This window comes from Gambusia affinis, linkage group LG12 (genome assembly GCF_019740435.1).
Source record: "Gambusia affinis linkage group LG12, SWU_Gaff_1.0, whole genome shotgun sequence".
NCBI classification, from domain to species: Eukaryota; Metazoa; Chordata; class Actinopteri; order Cyprinodontiformes; family Poeciliidae; genus Gambusia; species Gambusia affinis.
The window spans coordinates 22,875,548-22,892,028 of record NC_057879.1 but is presented as its reverse complement, the minus strand read 5'-3'; the positions used below and the strand labels follow the sequence as shown (position 1 = coordinate 22,892,028).

The 16,481-nt window shown below is 37.2% G+C and overlaps 1 protein-coding gene across 2 annotated transcripts; it reads left to right on the top strand.

The window, feature by feature from the left end:
* The first annotated feature begins 567 nt into the window (after positions 1 to 567).
* On the top strand, positions 568 to 12,340 carry si:ch211-106k21.5 (vasorin). Of its 2 annotated transcripts, none has more exons than XM_044133691.1 (2): positions 568 to 795; positions 7,589 to 12,340. In XM_044133691.1, the coding sequence occupies exons 1-2, from the start codon at positions 783 to 785 to the stop codon at positions 8,794 to 8,796; spliced, it is 1,221 nt and encodes a 406-aa protein (XP_043989626.1). In that variant the 5' UTR covers positions 568 to 782; the 3' UTR covers positions 8,797 to 12,340. The 2 variants fall into 2 exon arrangements, with proteins under 2 accessions (XP_043989626.1, XP_043989627.1); XM_044133692.1 differs by lacking the exon at positions 568 to 795 and adding an exon at positions 6,232 to 6,362.
* The last annotated feature ends 4,141 nt before the right edge of the window (positions 12,341 to 16,481 follow it).

Here is a 16,481-nt window from a genome sequence, read left to right as displayed (position 1 = left end):
ACCAAAGTTTTTAGATTAATCTCAGAACATTTTGAGAAAAAAAACATGGAAATTTCTGATTTTGAAATGTCAAACATCCCCCCCAGACGTTTTCAGATTAATCTCAAAAGTTTTTGAGGAAAAACAAGGTAAAAAGTTTTTAGCTTCAAGTAAAAAAAATTCTACTTATTTTTAAACAAATTTTGCAAATTTGACAACTTTTCAAACTGAAATTTCCTAGTTTTTTTTTTTTTTTTCGATTAATCTAAAAAAATTTCGAATTGAGAAATTTTAATAAGACTTTTTGGTAGAAACTTTTTTCCCCTTATTTGTGGCCATATTAGGCTATCATGGAATTATGACTTGTAAGTTAGTTTTGTCTTATTTCATGTGTATTAACACATTTGCACTAGAAACTAAACAAAAATACTTAGTATTTTGTGTTTTTGCGGTATTTAAACAGTTGTAGTTGTGTTTCCATCCACCAGGTGGCGCTTCGTCCCCACTAGGCTGCCGTCGACTTTGCGTAAACTTTGCCCGGAGTTCTTCCAGAATCAAACCAGTCGAGCAGAATGAGTTAAAAAGCGACGTAAAGTTCACTTTTAGCGGAAAAACCTTATCAGCGCTCCCTCCCAGATAAATAACCCGCCTCTGCGCACAGTCCCACTCAGAAAAGGACGCCGAGTTTCCACTTTCCACTCGGAGGAGACACACCCACGGAGCGGCAGAGCGAGGATGCAGAGAGGAGACAGACGGTGTGATTGAACCCGCCATCATTACCGTTTCAGAGAAGCTGCGACCTGATGGAGACAGCAGGTAAGAAAACGTCTCACCTTTTATTCAAACTCTGACCGCCATAAATAAACATTTTATGGGGATTTATGCACCTGTCACACCAGTTTGGTCCTAATAAATTAGGATTAGATTTATTTAAACCTCTTCACCGACTAACAGGATAATGTTAGCTAAAGAACAGAAATCAAATCTTAAAGAGACACAGAGGTAAAATGGGTAATTAGGACTAAAGTTTAACGGTGAGAGGCAAAACTTTCTACTTTCTGAGGTGAAAGGCCTGCCTTTCCGATAGATTACATAATTTACACATTAGAAAACAGTTATTAAATACGGAAAATACTGACTAGAATTAAACGTTACACCTTCATTTTGGCGCCCCCTGTAGTACTGCGCCCCTATGAAAAGTCATTCTAGAAAGGGGAAAAGACGGAGAAAATTACTTCCAAAAATGCAAATTTGAACATTTTCAAAAATCGGAAATGTCCTGAGTCTCAAAACAATTTTATTTTATTTTTTTTTACATTTGAATAAAAATAAAAAAATCAAGTATATTCTAGAAAATTTCTGAGATTTTTTTGGCTTAAATGTACTCCCCTTTTTTATTACAAAGGCTGTAGTATGGCAAAATTTTATTTAAATTTTTTTTAGATTAATTTCAGAAATTTGCTACAAAAACCATGAAAATTTCAGAATTTTAAAGTAGGGAATTTTTGACTTTTGGAAACTTTGAGATTCAAAAGTAAAATATTTTACTTTTTTTTTAAACTCAGAAATGTTTTTCAAGAAAATTTCTCTGATTTATGCGAGTTTCTCTTAAACTTGTTCTAGGAAATTTTAGACCTTTCAATTACAGACATTCTGTGACAGACTGGCGACCTGTCCAGGGTGAACCCCGCCTCTCGCCCGGAACATTAGCTGGAGAGGAACCAGCAACCCTCCCGACCCCATTAGGGACAAAGGGTGATTAGAAAATGGATGGATGGATGAATTACAGACATTTTTATGTTTTTTCCGAGAACATTTCTGTGATTAATCTCAAAATTTTGTCAGAAATTTCCCTTTTTTTCTTCCCTATAATATCCCTAATACGCCGTTGTATATCATGCAGATCCACTTATTTCGCCACTGGCCCACTTGCGGTAAAGTTTATTCTCACTTCTCCAAACTTAAAATGTGTCTTTATGCCTTGAAATTCAAACCAGTTGGACATTGGAAGCACAGGAGACATGCCTTGGATTTTTCCAGATTCGTCCAGATGAAAGGATGCATGAATTTATTATTCAGAGGCCGTTTGGCTGCCAAAGAGGAAGCAGCGGCTCGCATTGTTAGAGGGTGAGATCATCCTGATTTAAATCCTCGTTCTCGCTCTCAGACATCCAGAAGGTCAGCCTGCGGATTCCAGTTCGCCGCAGTGAAATCACCTCGTCGATTTCTGCGTTTATGTTTGCTACAGCTGCAACCTTTCCTCCGCTTATCCGACTCTGACAGAGCTTGACGTCTCGGTTATCTTCACTGAAGAATGCAAAGACTTTTGAACCGTTTTAAGAGTCGCTCAGATGGAGCTGTGAACGATTCTCCGCAAAAACACAAAATATTACCAACAATTTTTCTCGTTTTCAGAGCAAAAGAGAGTAAATCAATTAATCGCAAGATAAATTAAAACGAGCTCAATAATTTCCATTTGCATAATTTATGATTTTCCTTTTATTCTACCAAAAACTGGATGACAAAATTATTTATTGGCCTCAAGACTTTTTTAAAAAAAGGACAATTGTATTTATAGAGACTTCAAAATGAATTTTATTTGTTGTTTCTTTTTTGGATATTTTTAATGTCTTCCAGTTCCAGCGTTAAATGTTCAAATTAATCTAAAGTTTACTGACCTTTAAAAATGTGTTCTTGGATTTTTAGTGACATTATATTACTAGAAAATTGTTTCAAAACAACAATATTATCATTTATCACAATAATTTCTGGGACAATTTAAAGGAAAATTTGTTATTGTGAGAATCTTCTAGTGGAACTAGAAAGTTTTCATCAGTATAAAGGAAAAAAGTTCCTGTATGTTACTGTAAAGTTACTTGTAAGATAGTTTTGTTTTATTTCATATGTAGTAACTAATTTGCATTAGGAAGTAGACAGAAATACTTGGTGAGATTTTGTATTTTCCCAGTGTTGAAACAAAACTTTCAACTTTAAGCAAATAACCAACCAACACTTTTCCTGTTCCGTATTCGTCCATCTGATTATTATCAGCTAAAAATAAAACCCAACAGCAAGCAAATAACCGCAGAGGAAAACGACATGCAGGAACACGGAGAACCACAGCGTGAAATTCAAATCCTCAAAAAAGATCGGAGCGGTCCTGAATTTGAATAAAAGCAGGTAAATTTATTGAGTTTCAAGACTGCATTTGTCTGATAGGGCATAGACAATTTCAACACTTCTGAAAATTCACAATTAGAAATCAAAGTCTGAATTTTGAGATTAAAGTCAAAACTCTGAGATTAGTCAGAATCCTTAGATTGATGTTTGAATTTTGAGGGGAAAAAATTCAAAATTCTGTGATTAAAGTCTGAATTTTAAAATCCAAATCTGAGAAAAAGTTTAAATTCAGAGATTAAAGTCGCTTCTTTCATATAGTAGATCACAAAATCTGATTTAATATTTTCAAATGACATCAGATTGACTAAAATATAAATTTAACTGGTTCAAATTGTGGTATTCTTAACACTAAAATATAAAGAACACAAATAAATAACATGATTACACTCATTTCCTGTCACCTTAAATGTTATTTCTTCTTTGGGAGACATTCAGATGAAAACATTTGGCAGAAGCCGATGATTTTGAGACATAAATAAACTAATTACTGGTGAGCTGAGGTGCAGAGCAGGGCTGCCTCAGCCTGACTGTGGGGAACATAAACAAGGCCTGCCTCCCTGAATAACTCATGTGTGAAGCAAACAGGAAGCAGGAAAGCCTGTTTGTTTGAACAGTGATGATGCAAGATGGCCTCCTGTAACTGATCACAGACAACATTCAGTTTCTCAAATAATGACCAAGACGATTATATTCTGTTTCCTAAAGAATTAACTGCAGGGGATCAGCACTGCTTTGTTCACTTTTACTCACCAACTCAGGCCTGAAAACCTCCTGACCTGCAGAATGAGGAAATCCCTGAAACAGAACCTGTCAGACAGCATGAAGGAGGCTAAACGACAGGGCCAGTCAAAATCTTTTTGGGGCCCTGAGCAGATTTGAACTTGGGGCCCCCTTACACCAACATGTCAACAATAAATGCCTCATCATTCCTGAGCAAATCCAAGTGATAAATGATAACAGAAGTTGTGCTAACTGTGCTACCATTAGCATAATTTCTAATTAGCTTACATCATACAAACATTATGGTAATTAATTTTAACCTTAAAGTAGCAGCAAACTGAAATTTTTCATCCGTCCGTCAGTCCGTCCGCCCAGGCCCTAATCAGACATAATATTGATAATGAAGCATAATTCAAAAGAAAATTTTAAAATTTCAAAGTTAAACAAGTTCCACTTATAACATGGAAAAAATTTAAAAAGTTAAATAATTTGCCACTGAACTAGTGTGTTAGGGTAAATTTCTTTTTCATAATATTAAGAAATTTATTGGCTTAAAACAAGCTAATATTTCTTGCTGAAAAGTTACTTATAAGTTAGTTTTTTCTAATTTCAAGTGTATTAAGATATTTTTTTCACAAAAAAATAGACCAAAAATGCTTGGTAAGATTTTGCGTTTTTGCAGTGTGCTTGCTCCTTTAAAAATAACTTTCAATTTAAAAATTAACATAGAAATCAATTGTTCTTGGAAAAATTTGCATTTATTTATTATTAGCAGACTAAAGAAAGAGGAGTCAGGAGTAAACTCCTTTTGCTACTACTTTTGAATTTAATCTGAGTTGAACTAAACTTACTGCAGGATCCAGTGGGAATCTTTGAAGATAAATAAACGACTAAATACTTTTTTCCCCCTTTGTTATGGTCATGTTATTTTCACTGAGGCCTTACAGATATAGATCATGGCTAAAGTTATCAGTAAACAAAGAATGCATGTTTTTTTTGTTGCTTTCTTTTTATCTCTAAAGGTCAGTCATGTTGCTGAAGAAACCAAAACTTTGATGTAGAGCCACAGTAAAGATCTGACCTTTACTTTCTTAATTCAATGGAAAGCCAAGAGATGCCACATAAAAAAGGCAAAAATAGGCCGTTTCTGAGAATATCAGCGGGTTCAACGAGGCTGTTTAACAACGGCAGGAAGTGAGTTTATGTAGAGAAACTTTATGTGGTTTCTCTGGAAGACAAAACCTAAATTGACATTTCTTGCTGCAATCTCCTGTTAATTATTTGCTGACTACATCTGCAGGGAGTCTGGGATTTATTGGTCCAGCTGTGGCCGACATGCAAGCTGAACCGGCCGACCCGCCAAATATGTGATTTATCAGCCGAAGAAGCACATATCTGGATGTTTAAGAGATTAGGGCTATGGTTAGCAGACAAAAAGGCAGCGGTTAAGCTATGCTAATCTGTCTTCATGCACTGCATCTGCAGAAAGAAGCTAAAAAATTACAAACAAAAAAACATTAAAGTGACGTCAGGATGAAGATTTTGTTGGTCAGTGTTTAGCGCTTCTTTAAAACTTCAGTACAGAACCTAGAAGACAGTTAGCACAAAGAGAGCTATGCTAGTGATAGCATAGTTCTCTTTCAATCGTTTTCAAGGCTTTTTTTCCACATTTTTGTGCTGACAAGCTATTGTTTTTATTGGAGAGCTAATTAGCATCTCGAGCTAAAATAATATTTGAACTTTGACCCTAAATCCCAGAGGAGTTGAAAAAGAGGCTTCATGAATGCAGGCAGTGAAAGTAGGACGTGAAAATGTCTGCAAACAGATTATGTAACTGTAGATCTTCGAAAGGCAGAAGTAGAGCCTTCTGCACAACCAATAAGAATGCAGCAAGTAATTTCTGGATGGCAAGTCAACAACAAAACGACCTGTCTTTTCCAGCAGCCATTGTACAGCGCGTATAGTGTTAAAACCAGCTGGGGCTCAGTGTGGGTTGCTAGGTGACGGTCTAGGCTTCGCTGGGGTTGCTAGGTAACAATGCAATCCCTGTGGACTTGTGATGTCACATTCTGTTGGTTTTTGAAACTGCACATTTTCCAGACACCAAAAAACAGCTGGGTGTTTTTTTTCTTACACTTTTTCTGTTTTTAGAAGCAGTAGAAACCTAAATGGAAGCACAAAAGGTACAAAATTTGAATTTGTACGTTTAAAGCAGGCTTAGGTGTCTTAAGAACCTCTCATCTTAAAAGTAAAAACTGCCAAGACAAGGCAGTTGAACTGTGTTTTTAATATTGTTCCCATGTACCAATACAAGCGAAACCTTCACCCGAGCATCTGTTTCCTCTCCTGCAGCTGCTCCCCAGTGATCCCAGTCGCCATGCCAACTTTTACAATCCTCAAAGCAAACAGGAGTCCTCAGAGAAGCTGCTGAGTTTACCAGCATATCAGCCACCATCTTGGTCTGTGGGAGGTCAGGGAGGCAGGTAGGCTTGAGGAGGAAGCAGAGGGTTAAAACGCTGCAAAAACACAACTTACCAAGTATTTTTGGTCCAGTTTCTAGTACAAATATCTTAGCACCCTTGAAATAAGACAAAACTAACTCTGAAGTAACTAACTCAGTAAGATATAGAAGCTTGTTTTAAGTCAATAATTCCTTAATATTGATTTTAAAAGGTACTGGTTTCACTGCTAGACTATTTCCCAAGTTACAAGTGAAATAATATATCAGTGAAACCTGTACCTTTTCATCAAAATTAGGGAATTATTCATTTAAAACAAGCTCCTATATCTTACTGAAAAGTTACTTCAGAGTTAGTTTTGCCCTCAGGTGTAGTATATTGGAATGCAAGTTATCAATTAATAAGTTAATCTCACGTTGATTTATTTTGTCGATGGACTGATGATTAATTGATAAGCGGCCGATTTCCTTAAAAAACAGTTTTCTCTTGTACCAAGAGATTCGACATATATATGAAATATAACAAAACGGGAAGCTGTTTGGCTTCTGAATACATAAAGAAAGATTAAAATATGTGAAACACTTACGTATTCACCCATGAACAGATATTTTTTTCAGGACGGCAGACTTCACTTGTCACTCTGTTTCAACGAACTGGACAGAAACTGCTGTTAAATTTGTAAACAGAACCCAATAAAAAGTATTTTGCGTCCCTCACCGGACTATGTTTGGGCCGTTTCTCTTTCCTCTTCAGCGATCCCTCCGCCATCTTTGTTTTTATTAAAACTGGCTCCCCTTAAGGATGACCAGTGGCGCCCTCTGTTGGGTGGAGGCCAAAAAAGTAAGTGGCTGTTACTAGTTAGCATGACCACAGCCGACTGCGGATTAACGGTTTCCTGGAACTGTAAATTGTTTATCAGCCATTTGCAGATTGAGCAGCATTGATTGACAGTGTTAAGACCCTCCTCCTGGCTCTGATTGGTTGTTTTTGAGCAGGAGTGTTACATTTCTTCAGATGGGAATAGTAGCTCAGGGAGGAAGTGGAGATCAATCTTTATACAGATTGTATACTGTCACGACATGCTGACAGTTTTAACAGATTATAAAAGTTACGTACTGCAACTTCAACTGACATCTAGCTAGCAGGCCTAGTGCTAAGATATTTGCACTAGAAGCTAGACCCAAAATAGTTGGTATGGTTTTTGCAGTGGAGGATCTGATGAATTCATTCATCTGTGATTTTTGTTGCAGAGATGGTTCTCCGCTGGGATCTCTTGATGTTGGCCTTGCTGTTGAAGACCGGTCCAGTTCATGGATGCAATTGTCCAGCAGCTACCGTCTTGTCCCAGTTTCCCTCTGAGGTTCCCGCTGATGCCTGCTGCTTGAACTTCTCTGGCTCTGCCTTCGGTCACGTGCGCTGGTCTGTGTTTACCAACGGCACCAACGTACAAACTCTGGATCTCTCCAACTGCCACATCAGCCTTATTATTGTCAGTGGAAAGCAAGCTTCTTCACTGCAGAGAGTTTTCCTTGATGGGAACAAACTGAGAGAGTTGCCAGAGCACTTCCTGGCGGACCAGCCCTGTCTGACTGAGCTGGACCTGAGTCAGAACCAACTCCAGGAGATTCCCAAAGGCTTCCTTCAGGACTCTGATCGCCTCCAAAGGCTGGACCTGCAGGGGAACCAGCTGCGCTCCCTCCCTGGTGATTTATTCCAGATTCCCAGTCTTCATACTCTGGGGCTGGATGGGAACCAGTGGGAATGCTCCTGTTTGTTCCTGGAAGGGTTGGAGTCCGGCAGGCAGGCCAACAGGACGGCCCGGCTGGAGGATCTCTTGGGGAACCTGACGTGCTTCTTTCCTCGACACCTCGCCGGCAGAACGGTGTGGTCGCTAAGCATCAGTGACGTCTGTCGCCTGGCCAGCCTTACGGCGCTCTTCATCGTCCTACCTCTCCTCATCCTTTCCGCCTTGCTGCTCTGCTGGTGCTGTGGAAGGAAGAGGAAGAAAAAGGAAACTCTCACTTTCAGCTCCTCCAAAAAGAGGTCCCCCAACGTTGGCTGCAGCAACCACAAGCACCACAACAAGCAGCAGGATCCAGGCGCCGACCCGATCAGAGCTGCCGACTGCAGGACGGAGGGGATCCTGAAGAACCAGCTGCTGCTCCGCCCGGCTTCGGGTCTCCTGGGCAGCACCAGGGACATCTACGAGGAGGTGGAGATCAAGCTGAGCTCAGCAGAGTCTCTTCCCGGCTCCTCGGAGGGGAGGCAGGGTCCCCAGGAGCCCGACAAGGTCAGCAAGACTGAGCTGGACACGGTCAGCGTGACCGAAGTGATGAAAGACTCGGCGGACAGAGAGAAGGTCTATCTGACTCAGTCCACTGAGTACTACAGCCTGGTGCCGGGCATCGAGCTGGAAGACTCGGACCACGGGGAATATGAGAACGTAAATCTGTCATGACACTGAGATATGGTGGAAGGTGACCTATTATGCTTCAATGAACGGGTTAGTATTGGTCCAAACATGTTCACTGCATTTTTTATTTATTATTTTTTTTTTGCAAAAATCATTCTTAGATATTGAGAATTTAGTCTAGTCAGGTCCGCCAACCCAACATTTACAATCGCATGTGAAGATGGCTGCAAATAGATGCACAATTATACCACTGTGTAGCTTTGAAAAGCATTAAGTACAGCCTCCTGCTTTACCAACAAAAAGGCAACAAGTGGTTTCTGGATAGTAAGTCGCCAACAAAACACTCGTTTTATCTCAGCAGCCATTGTACCGACAGCCATAAAACCAGCTAACCAAGACGTGCTGGACTTCCATTTGGGTTGCTAGGTAACGTCCTGGGCTTCACTGAGGTTGCTAGGTAACGGGCAGTGGCTTCTAAACTGTGACTTTAGGTTTTTGAAATGTCTCATTTTCCCAACACCAAAAAATATAAACTTATTGCCAAAAAACAGCTTTTTTTAAGCACTTGAGCTGTTTTTAGAAACAGTGGAGACCCAAATGAAAGAATAAAAACATATTTTCAGCGCATACTGTGGTAAAGCCAGCTGACCAAACGTACTCGAGCTCTGCTTTGGGCCACTGGGTGACAAACTGGGATTCATTAGGGTTGCTAAGTGACGGCGCAATTCCCATCGATTGTGATTCAAAATCTGGAAGGTTTTTGAAACAGCTCGTTTTTTTAACATTAACTTACAGCCAAAAAAAAATGTCTGTTTTTAGAAGCAGTAGAGACCAAATGAAAGCATTAAAAATGTGCAAAAAGGGAATTTTGCATAATAGGTCCTCTTTAAGTTTACAGATGGACTTTCAATCAATCATGGGCAGTAATGTCATATTAACTTTGTACTTTTAACAGATTGAAACACAGTAATGCACCTCTCACTAATATTTGGATACCTCAGTCTCAGTGTGCATCTTTATCACACACTTTTTATGGATTTCTAATACACTAGTTAGTTTCTTGGCACAGAAATGCATGATAGCAAATATTTCAGATTACAGTTTGATTCAAAACACAGATTTTTATTATCACAATTATATTAGGCAATTGTGTTTTACTGTTGTGTTTTGCTGCATTAGGACAAAAAATGAAATTTAGCTTCTGCGCTAATTTCTGCATATTTAAATCAGTGTAAATCGAGGTAAAGTTAATTGATATGCACTTTACTAATCAAATGAATACAAAACGAATTAGAAAAAGGTTTTCAAACAAATCTATGAAACATCAGTCATGGTGGTGGCATCATGCTTGATTAGCTGGTAGCTACTGCATCGCATAAATAAAGAAGAAGCTAACCTACCTTGAACTTCTTTAACTTCAAATCAACAGCTACAAGTTTTAAACATGGATATAGTTGAATGTAGCTACAGGAAATTCATCATTTCAAGAAAATACCAGCTAACAAAAATGTTTTAGCATTAGCATTAGCTTAAACATATAGCGATTCCAACAGAAACTCAACAGCAAAGAAGATGTTCTAGTTGAAGCTAATACCAATGTTGTAAACTCTGTAATACATATGGATAAAAACAACAATGTACATTACTTATTCCTGTTTATGCACCAGCTAGCATTAGCAGTGCAGCACAGCTAGCTGAGCGACAGCTAGTAATGTAATGTTAAATGGAGGAATGAAGAAAGGCAGAATGAAAACTGACCAAAACAAATACGTCATATCAGCTCCTGAGTCGATGTTGCAGTGAGCAGTAAATGTCTGTTTTTTTTCTTCCTTTATTTTACTGGAGCTTTATTTTTAACAATATAATTTAACCATTAAAAACCCAGAATGAAAAGACGGTGCACATTTTTACAATGCTGATCATATCTGACACTGATGAAGAAGAATTAGAAATAAATATTTTTATTTTTCTAATTTAACTCAAATTGGGGTCTACTGAGATATACATGTTTTTGGCTGTGTTTAAATACTTTGAGTTGTTTTGTACTTAATAAAAAAAAAAGAAAACTTTTTTTAATTTGTCAGCAGCTTCAAAGTTTAATGAAGAACTATTGTTTACCAAAACAAACTAAACAACTCAGTTTTTCTGATTTACATTCTCAGCTGTAAAGATTTTGGTCTTTTTGCCTTATAAAATAAAAACATTTTTAGTAATAAGTTTGAAGAAACAGCTTCTTGCTCCTTCAGGATGACTCTTAATAACAAACATATCTTCATAAGTAAAAGGAAGTAACTATTTTTAAGTGTTCTTTTATTTGTTTTAATAAAATTCATGCATTGAATTTAATTTTGTTATAAGAGACAGTTTTTCCTGTTTCACTACATCCTGATCCTCCAAGGCATGAGCTTTATTTTTTAAAGGAGGGCTCATTATTTTTCATCCCTATTTTTTAAAATGAGTCAATAGGGAAGAATATTTTTACCTTTTGTGAAAGTTTGATGCTTTTCTGAGACATGAAAATAAAACTGTGATTGTTTAATTTTACAATTAAAAACATGTTTTTATATATTTATAGAGCTTGACATTTGTATTTTTTTTTCAAGAATAAAGTTTCTTTTTGTACTTTAAATACTTATTTTCGGAACCAGCTAACTCAGTAGGGTTTTTAAAATGGGCAGTAGCCCAGGGCGGCATGAGAATAAACACAAGCACCAGATAAAAACATATAAAATAAAATATTCTCTGTATGACAACTTGATCAGAGCCATCAATTATTCAGTTTTAGCTCTACAGCTATTAATTTATACAATACATTCAGATCAATAACCATTCTGGGAAAAACATTCAGAACCCTGGTTAGGGTTAAAAAAACAATGGTGTTTGATTCTCATATAGTGTCTTTGTTTTGCAGACAGCTCTGTTGGTTATAATGTTTTGACTAAATAAACTGGGGAACTGAAAATGATTCATAACTTATTCATAACTTATAGAAAGTTTCTATACTTTCTTAGATAAGAGCTGTGATATTTTTCTTTCTATGTGCAGATGTTACAGTTATTTTTTTATTTAATAGAGAGACACTTTTCGAATGCGTTACACAAAAACTGAGTGTAGTTCAACCTCTGAAGTATCACAATGCAAGAGGAAATGATTTAATCTGGTTCTTTTCCCTGTGGGACATACAGAACAGAGGAACTAAAAATAAAAAGGAAAAAACATTTTTTAAGGTCACAAATGCCTGTGTTTACATTCAAAATCCTTTAAAAAGCATTTATATCCATTATGTCTGTCACATTATTGCAGAAAACCTTCAGAAAGTAGTGCTTGATTGGGAAATTAAAGTATTTTTCTAACAATGCAGACTAAATACTGTAAGCTTATTGTTATTTCAGCTAATTTAAATGTATAATCAGGTGGATAGAGTCCCCAAAAATTGTACTTAAGTAAGAGTAGCACTACTTCAGCATATTTGTACTCAAGTAAAAGTAAAGAGTAGTCGTCCAAGACTCAAGTAAGAGTAAAAACTGTTTTGGTAAAGTCTGCTCAAGTACCGAGTACCTGATCAAATTATCAATCATTTAATATTTAAAATGAGGTGGACCAAAATACAAAGTTTGGTTGTAATTTTAGTATTTTTGTTACAACTAACAAAAAATAACAAAATTTCCAAATTAGTTTTTTTCACTAAAAAAACTTTAACCAAAACTGCAGGTGTGTGTTTGTGTCCGATGGATTTTTGGTTAAAACATGTTTGACTTTCATTCAGTGGGTAGAAAATTCAGAAATTTTACTCAAGCAAGAATAAAAATACTTCATAATAAAGTTACTCAAGTAAAAGCACAAGGTAGCAAATGTTCTCCTAAACGGACATTTAAAAAAAGAAAAAAAGGTAGTTTAGTGAGTATAATCGAGTAAATGTATACACAACTCTGTATAACAGACAATAGATTTCCTTTTGAGAGTTGCTCAGCTTTGAGTAAAACCTTAGAAAGTCTCACAACAGAGCTGGAAAAGGCCAGAGATGTTGGCGCTTAAGTGGCCATGAATGCTGGTTTGAGATCAAAATCAGTCAGTCGCTTCAGTCAGCAGGAGAGAAACACCTGCCACACAATAGACAAGGCCCAACATCGAGGTCACGGTAAAAGTGCACGACACAGACACTCGATTGTTATCTGCAATGTGGAAAACAGACACACGGCTCACTCTCACACTTTATACCGCTGCTAGCTAATTGGCTTGAGCGACGGAGACGGATGGTGCAGCGAGGGTGGGACTTCCTGGAATTGAAAGAGCTGAGGAGGATTTTCCAGGCGGGTTCACACATATTTTCCATTTAAGTTTTGTTGAAGGACAGCTGAAAAAAATGTCTGTGTCTTTTAGAAAATTTGATCAGAATTCTTCTATAACGTTTTCTGGCAGTTTTACATGCTTAGTGTATTACTGTCATCAACTGGACGGAGATGTAATTCAGAAATTCATTTTATCCTACAGATCTTCTAACCTTAAAAATAATATAATATACAAACTAAATCCTCTCATCCAAACTCACTGGCTCCCCTAGTGGGCGGGGCTTGATCCTTTTAAACCCCTTCCAGCCAATCAGCTGCAAGGAGAAACCACAACAATTAATCAGGTCCTCATTCACAAAAGTGACAGGGACACGTCACGCTCATATTTTAGACAAATGTGATCATATGCAGTGTTGAATGAGTAATTTTGCTGTGTTTTGTGTATAACACAGTAAATGTTGTATTGCTGTGCATTTTTAACTATGTTTAATTTTACAATTGTTAGCTGCTGCTAACTGCTGCTAGCTACTGGTAAGTGCTGTTAACTGCTTATTAGATTTTGCTTTGTATTCATATATCTATATATATCTATATATAGGTATATATATACATACAGGGATGGGTTCCTTTGAATCAATTCAAGTGTCAAAGGTTTCTTCCTGTAGCTCTTTTAATGTTGAAATATTTTCCAGTATTTTTTCCATCAATATAAAATAATTATTGACTTAAAACAAGCTAGGTCTTGCTGAAAAGTTACTTGAAAGTTAGTTTTGTCTTATTTCAAGCATACTGAGATATCTGCAGTAGGAATAAAACCAAAAATACCTGGCAACAATTTGTGATTTAGATCTTTTTTTATTGTTTGTTGTCACATTTTAGCCCATGAAAGGTATAAAAAAAAAATGCAGTTACTCAAACATACTTATTAATAATGTGCATGAAGTAGGTCATTTTATTTTATTTTGAAAAGCTTAAAATAAAATAGAGCACTGCAGAATTTTTTTACCAACCTCCCCAAACTGCCTTAATAGCATAACATGTTAGATATTTTACAAATTAAAAAAAAAAAATCTTTCATTATTGAAGCCTACTTCTTTGAAATTATAAATAAAGGGATGCAAGGCTGCAAATCCAGAGCATGTCTGGAAGTTTTCGCTCTGCAGAGCTTTTCTTTCCCTGTGGCCCCTCGACTTTTTAGTCCCAACAAGGACTCAGGCCAACGCCGTCTACCTGAAATCCCACCTTTCCTCCGTCTCCGGTTTCATTCACCGTGGGAAGTTGTAATTACAGCATTGGGTTACAGAAGTGATCAAGAAGGGACTTGGGGACGTGTCCCATTAGGACCACAGGTAAACCAGTGTGTGAAATGACAGGAGGGAGACCAGAAAGGTAAACATTTTGCCGCTTCTAGACACAATCCAACAATCAAAATTGAACCAGTTATTATCACTCTCTAAGATGAAAACAATAAAATTCTGGAGAAAAATTTTACTCAAATAACACTAATGAGCATACTTTAACTCAAGTAAAAGTAACCGTTCAAAAAAATTATTCAAGAGTAAAAGAATTTGGCAATTCAAGTACTGAGAAACTGATCAAAACATCAAACATTTGGTATTTAAAAATTGCATGATCAGGCGGAGCAAAATATTAAATTTGATTTTAAACTCATGAAACATTAACAAAAACAGCAGTTGTGTGTCTGTTTTTGGTTACTTTTTGGGGGGTAAAACAAGTTGGTTCATTGTTCAATGAAGTTACTCACAATGGGTAGAATATCCAAAACTTTTACACATTTTGGGCTTCTAAAAACAGCCAAACGCTTAAAAGAAAAAACCCAGTCAGCTTGTGGCAAGAAATTCATGTTTTTTGGTGTCTGGAAAATGAGCCGTTTCAAAAACCTAAGAATGTAACATCAGAAATTAGCAGGTTCTGTGCCGTTGCCTAGCAACCCTAGCCAGTAATGTGCACTGTACAATATTTGCTGGAAAAGACAGCCATCGTAAGTGCTTGATTGTCGGCCTCCCATCGAGAAACCACTTGGTGCATTCCTGTTGGTTGTGAAGAAGGCTCCACTTCTGCTTTTCGAAGCAGTTGTATAACTGCGCAGCTGCTTCCAGCCATTTTCACCCCCCAGCGTAAACACTTGAGTTGAGTGGAGAGGCAAGCAGCAGCTTATTTGGATTTAAAGTGACAAGACGTCCTTAAATAGCTTAAAATAGACAGAAAACTAAAATCTCATTGAATTTTGTGTAAACAAATATATAATGAACATGTTTTTTATAGTCCATAGTCCTGTCCTAATTTGTTCAAGGAAGCATAAAAGGTCATAAGAGCAGTGATACTTCATAATAAAAGAAAAAGTGCAATGTAGAAAATATGCTTCTATTTTTCCCCCCCAAAAAGTTACTCAAGTAAATCAACCAGTAGTTGTAACTCTATAGATAATATAATCACATAGTTGCTGTAAACAATCCTAATGACCCTAATCTGTCAGAAGTACTTGTGAACGTTTTCTGCCTCTTGAAAGAGCTTTGTTTATGAGATAAACACTGGTCTTATGGCCAAAGTTACAGCGGAACCCATAATTGTCATGTCAGATTCGGGGCAACACCGCCATCTAGCGACTAACAGCGGAATGATTTATTGGATCAAGCATAAATCCGTCCGCAGATTCAGGCAGGAAAGAGGGAAGTCCACGCTGATGTAAGATACCGGATGGCCCTATAAATGTCCATTCAGCATAATCAATCAATCAAATTTTATTTGTATAGCCCATTTCAGCAGCAAGGCATTTCAAAGTGCTTTACATCAAATCAAACAAAGAAACACAATGCAACATAGAATCAACAATCAAAACTCAACATTAAGTCAGTGTTTCAGCTGTTTTACAGTTTTCTGGAAGTTTGTTCCAGATTTGTGGTGCATAGATGCTAAATGCTGCTTCTCCTCATTTGGCTCTGGTTCTGGGGATGCAGAGCAGACCAGAACCAAAAGACCTCAGAGTTCTGGAAGGTTGATACAACAGCAGCAGACCTTTAATGTATTGTGGTGCCAAACCATTCAATGATTTATAAACTAACAGTATTTTAAAGTCTATTCTTTGAGCTACAGGGAGCCACATAAAACTGGTGTTATGTGCTCTATATATCATAAAGTAATTCAACTGAAATGACAAAGTACAACGGATGTAACCCGGTTTGATTTACAGTGCTGCTTTTTAACCATGGGAAAAACAAATAAATGGACCAGAAGGATAAAACCTTCTGATTCTTCTGACATTTGGACCGTTCTTATCACAGTATCTACTTGTAAATAACACCAGAAACCTGTGCTGTGCAGTCAGGCTGCGTGTCCTGTTTGATTTTCTATGCTGATGTGTTTGTTCGTTTAAGATATGAGGTTCAAAGTTTCCCAGCTGATTTTTTTAGCAATTGACAA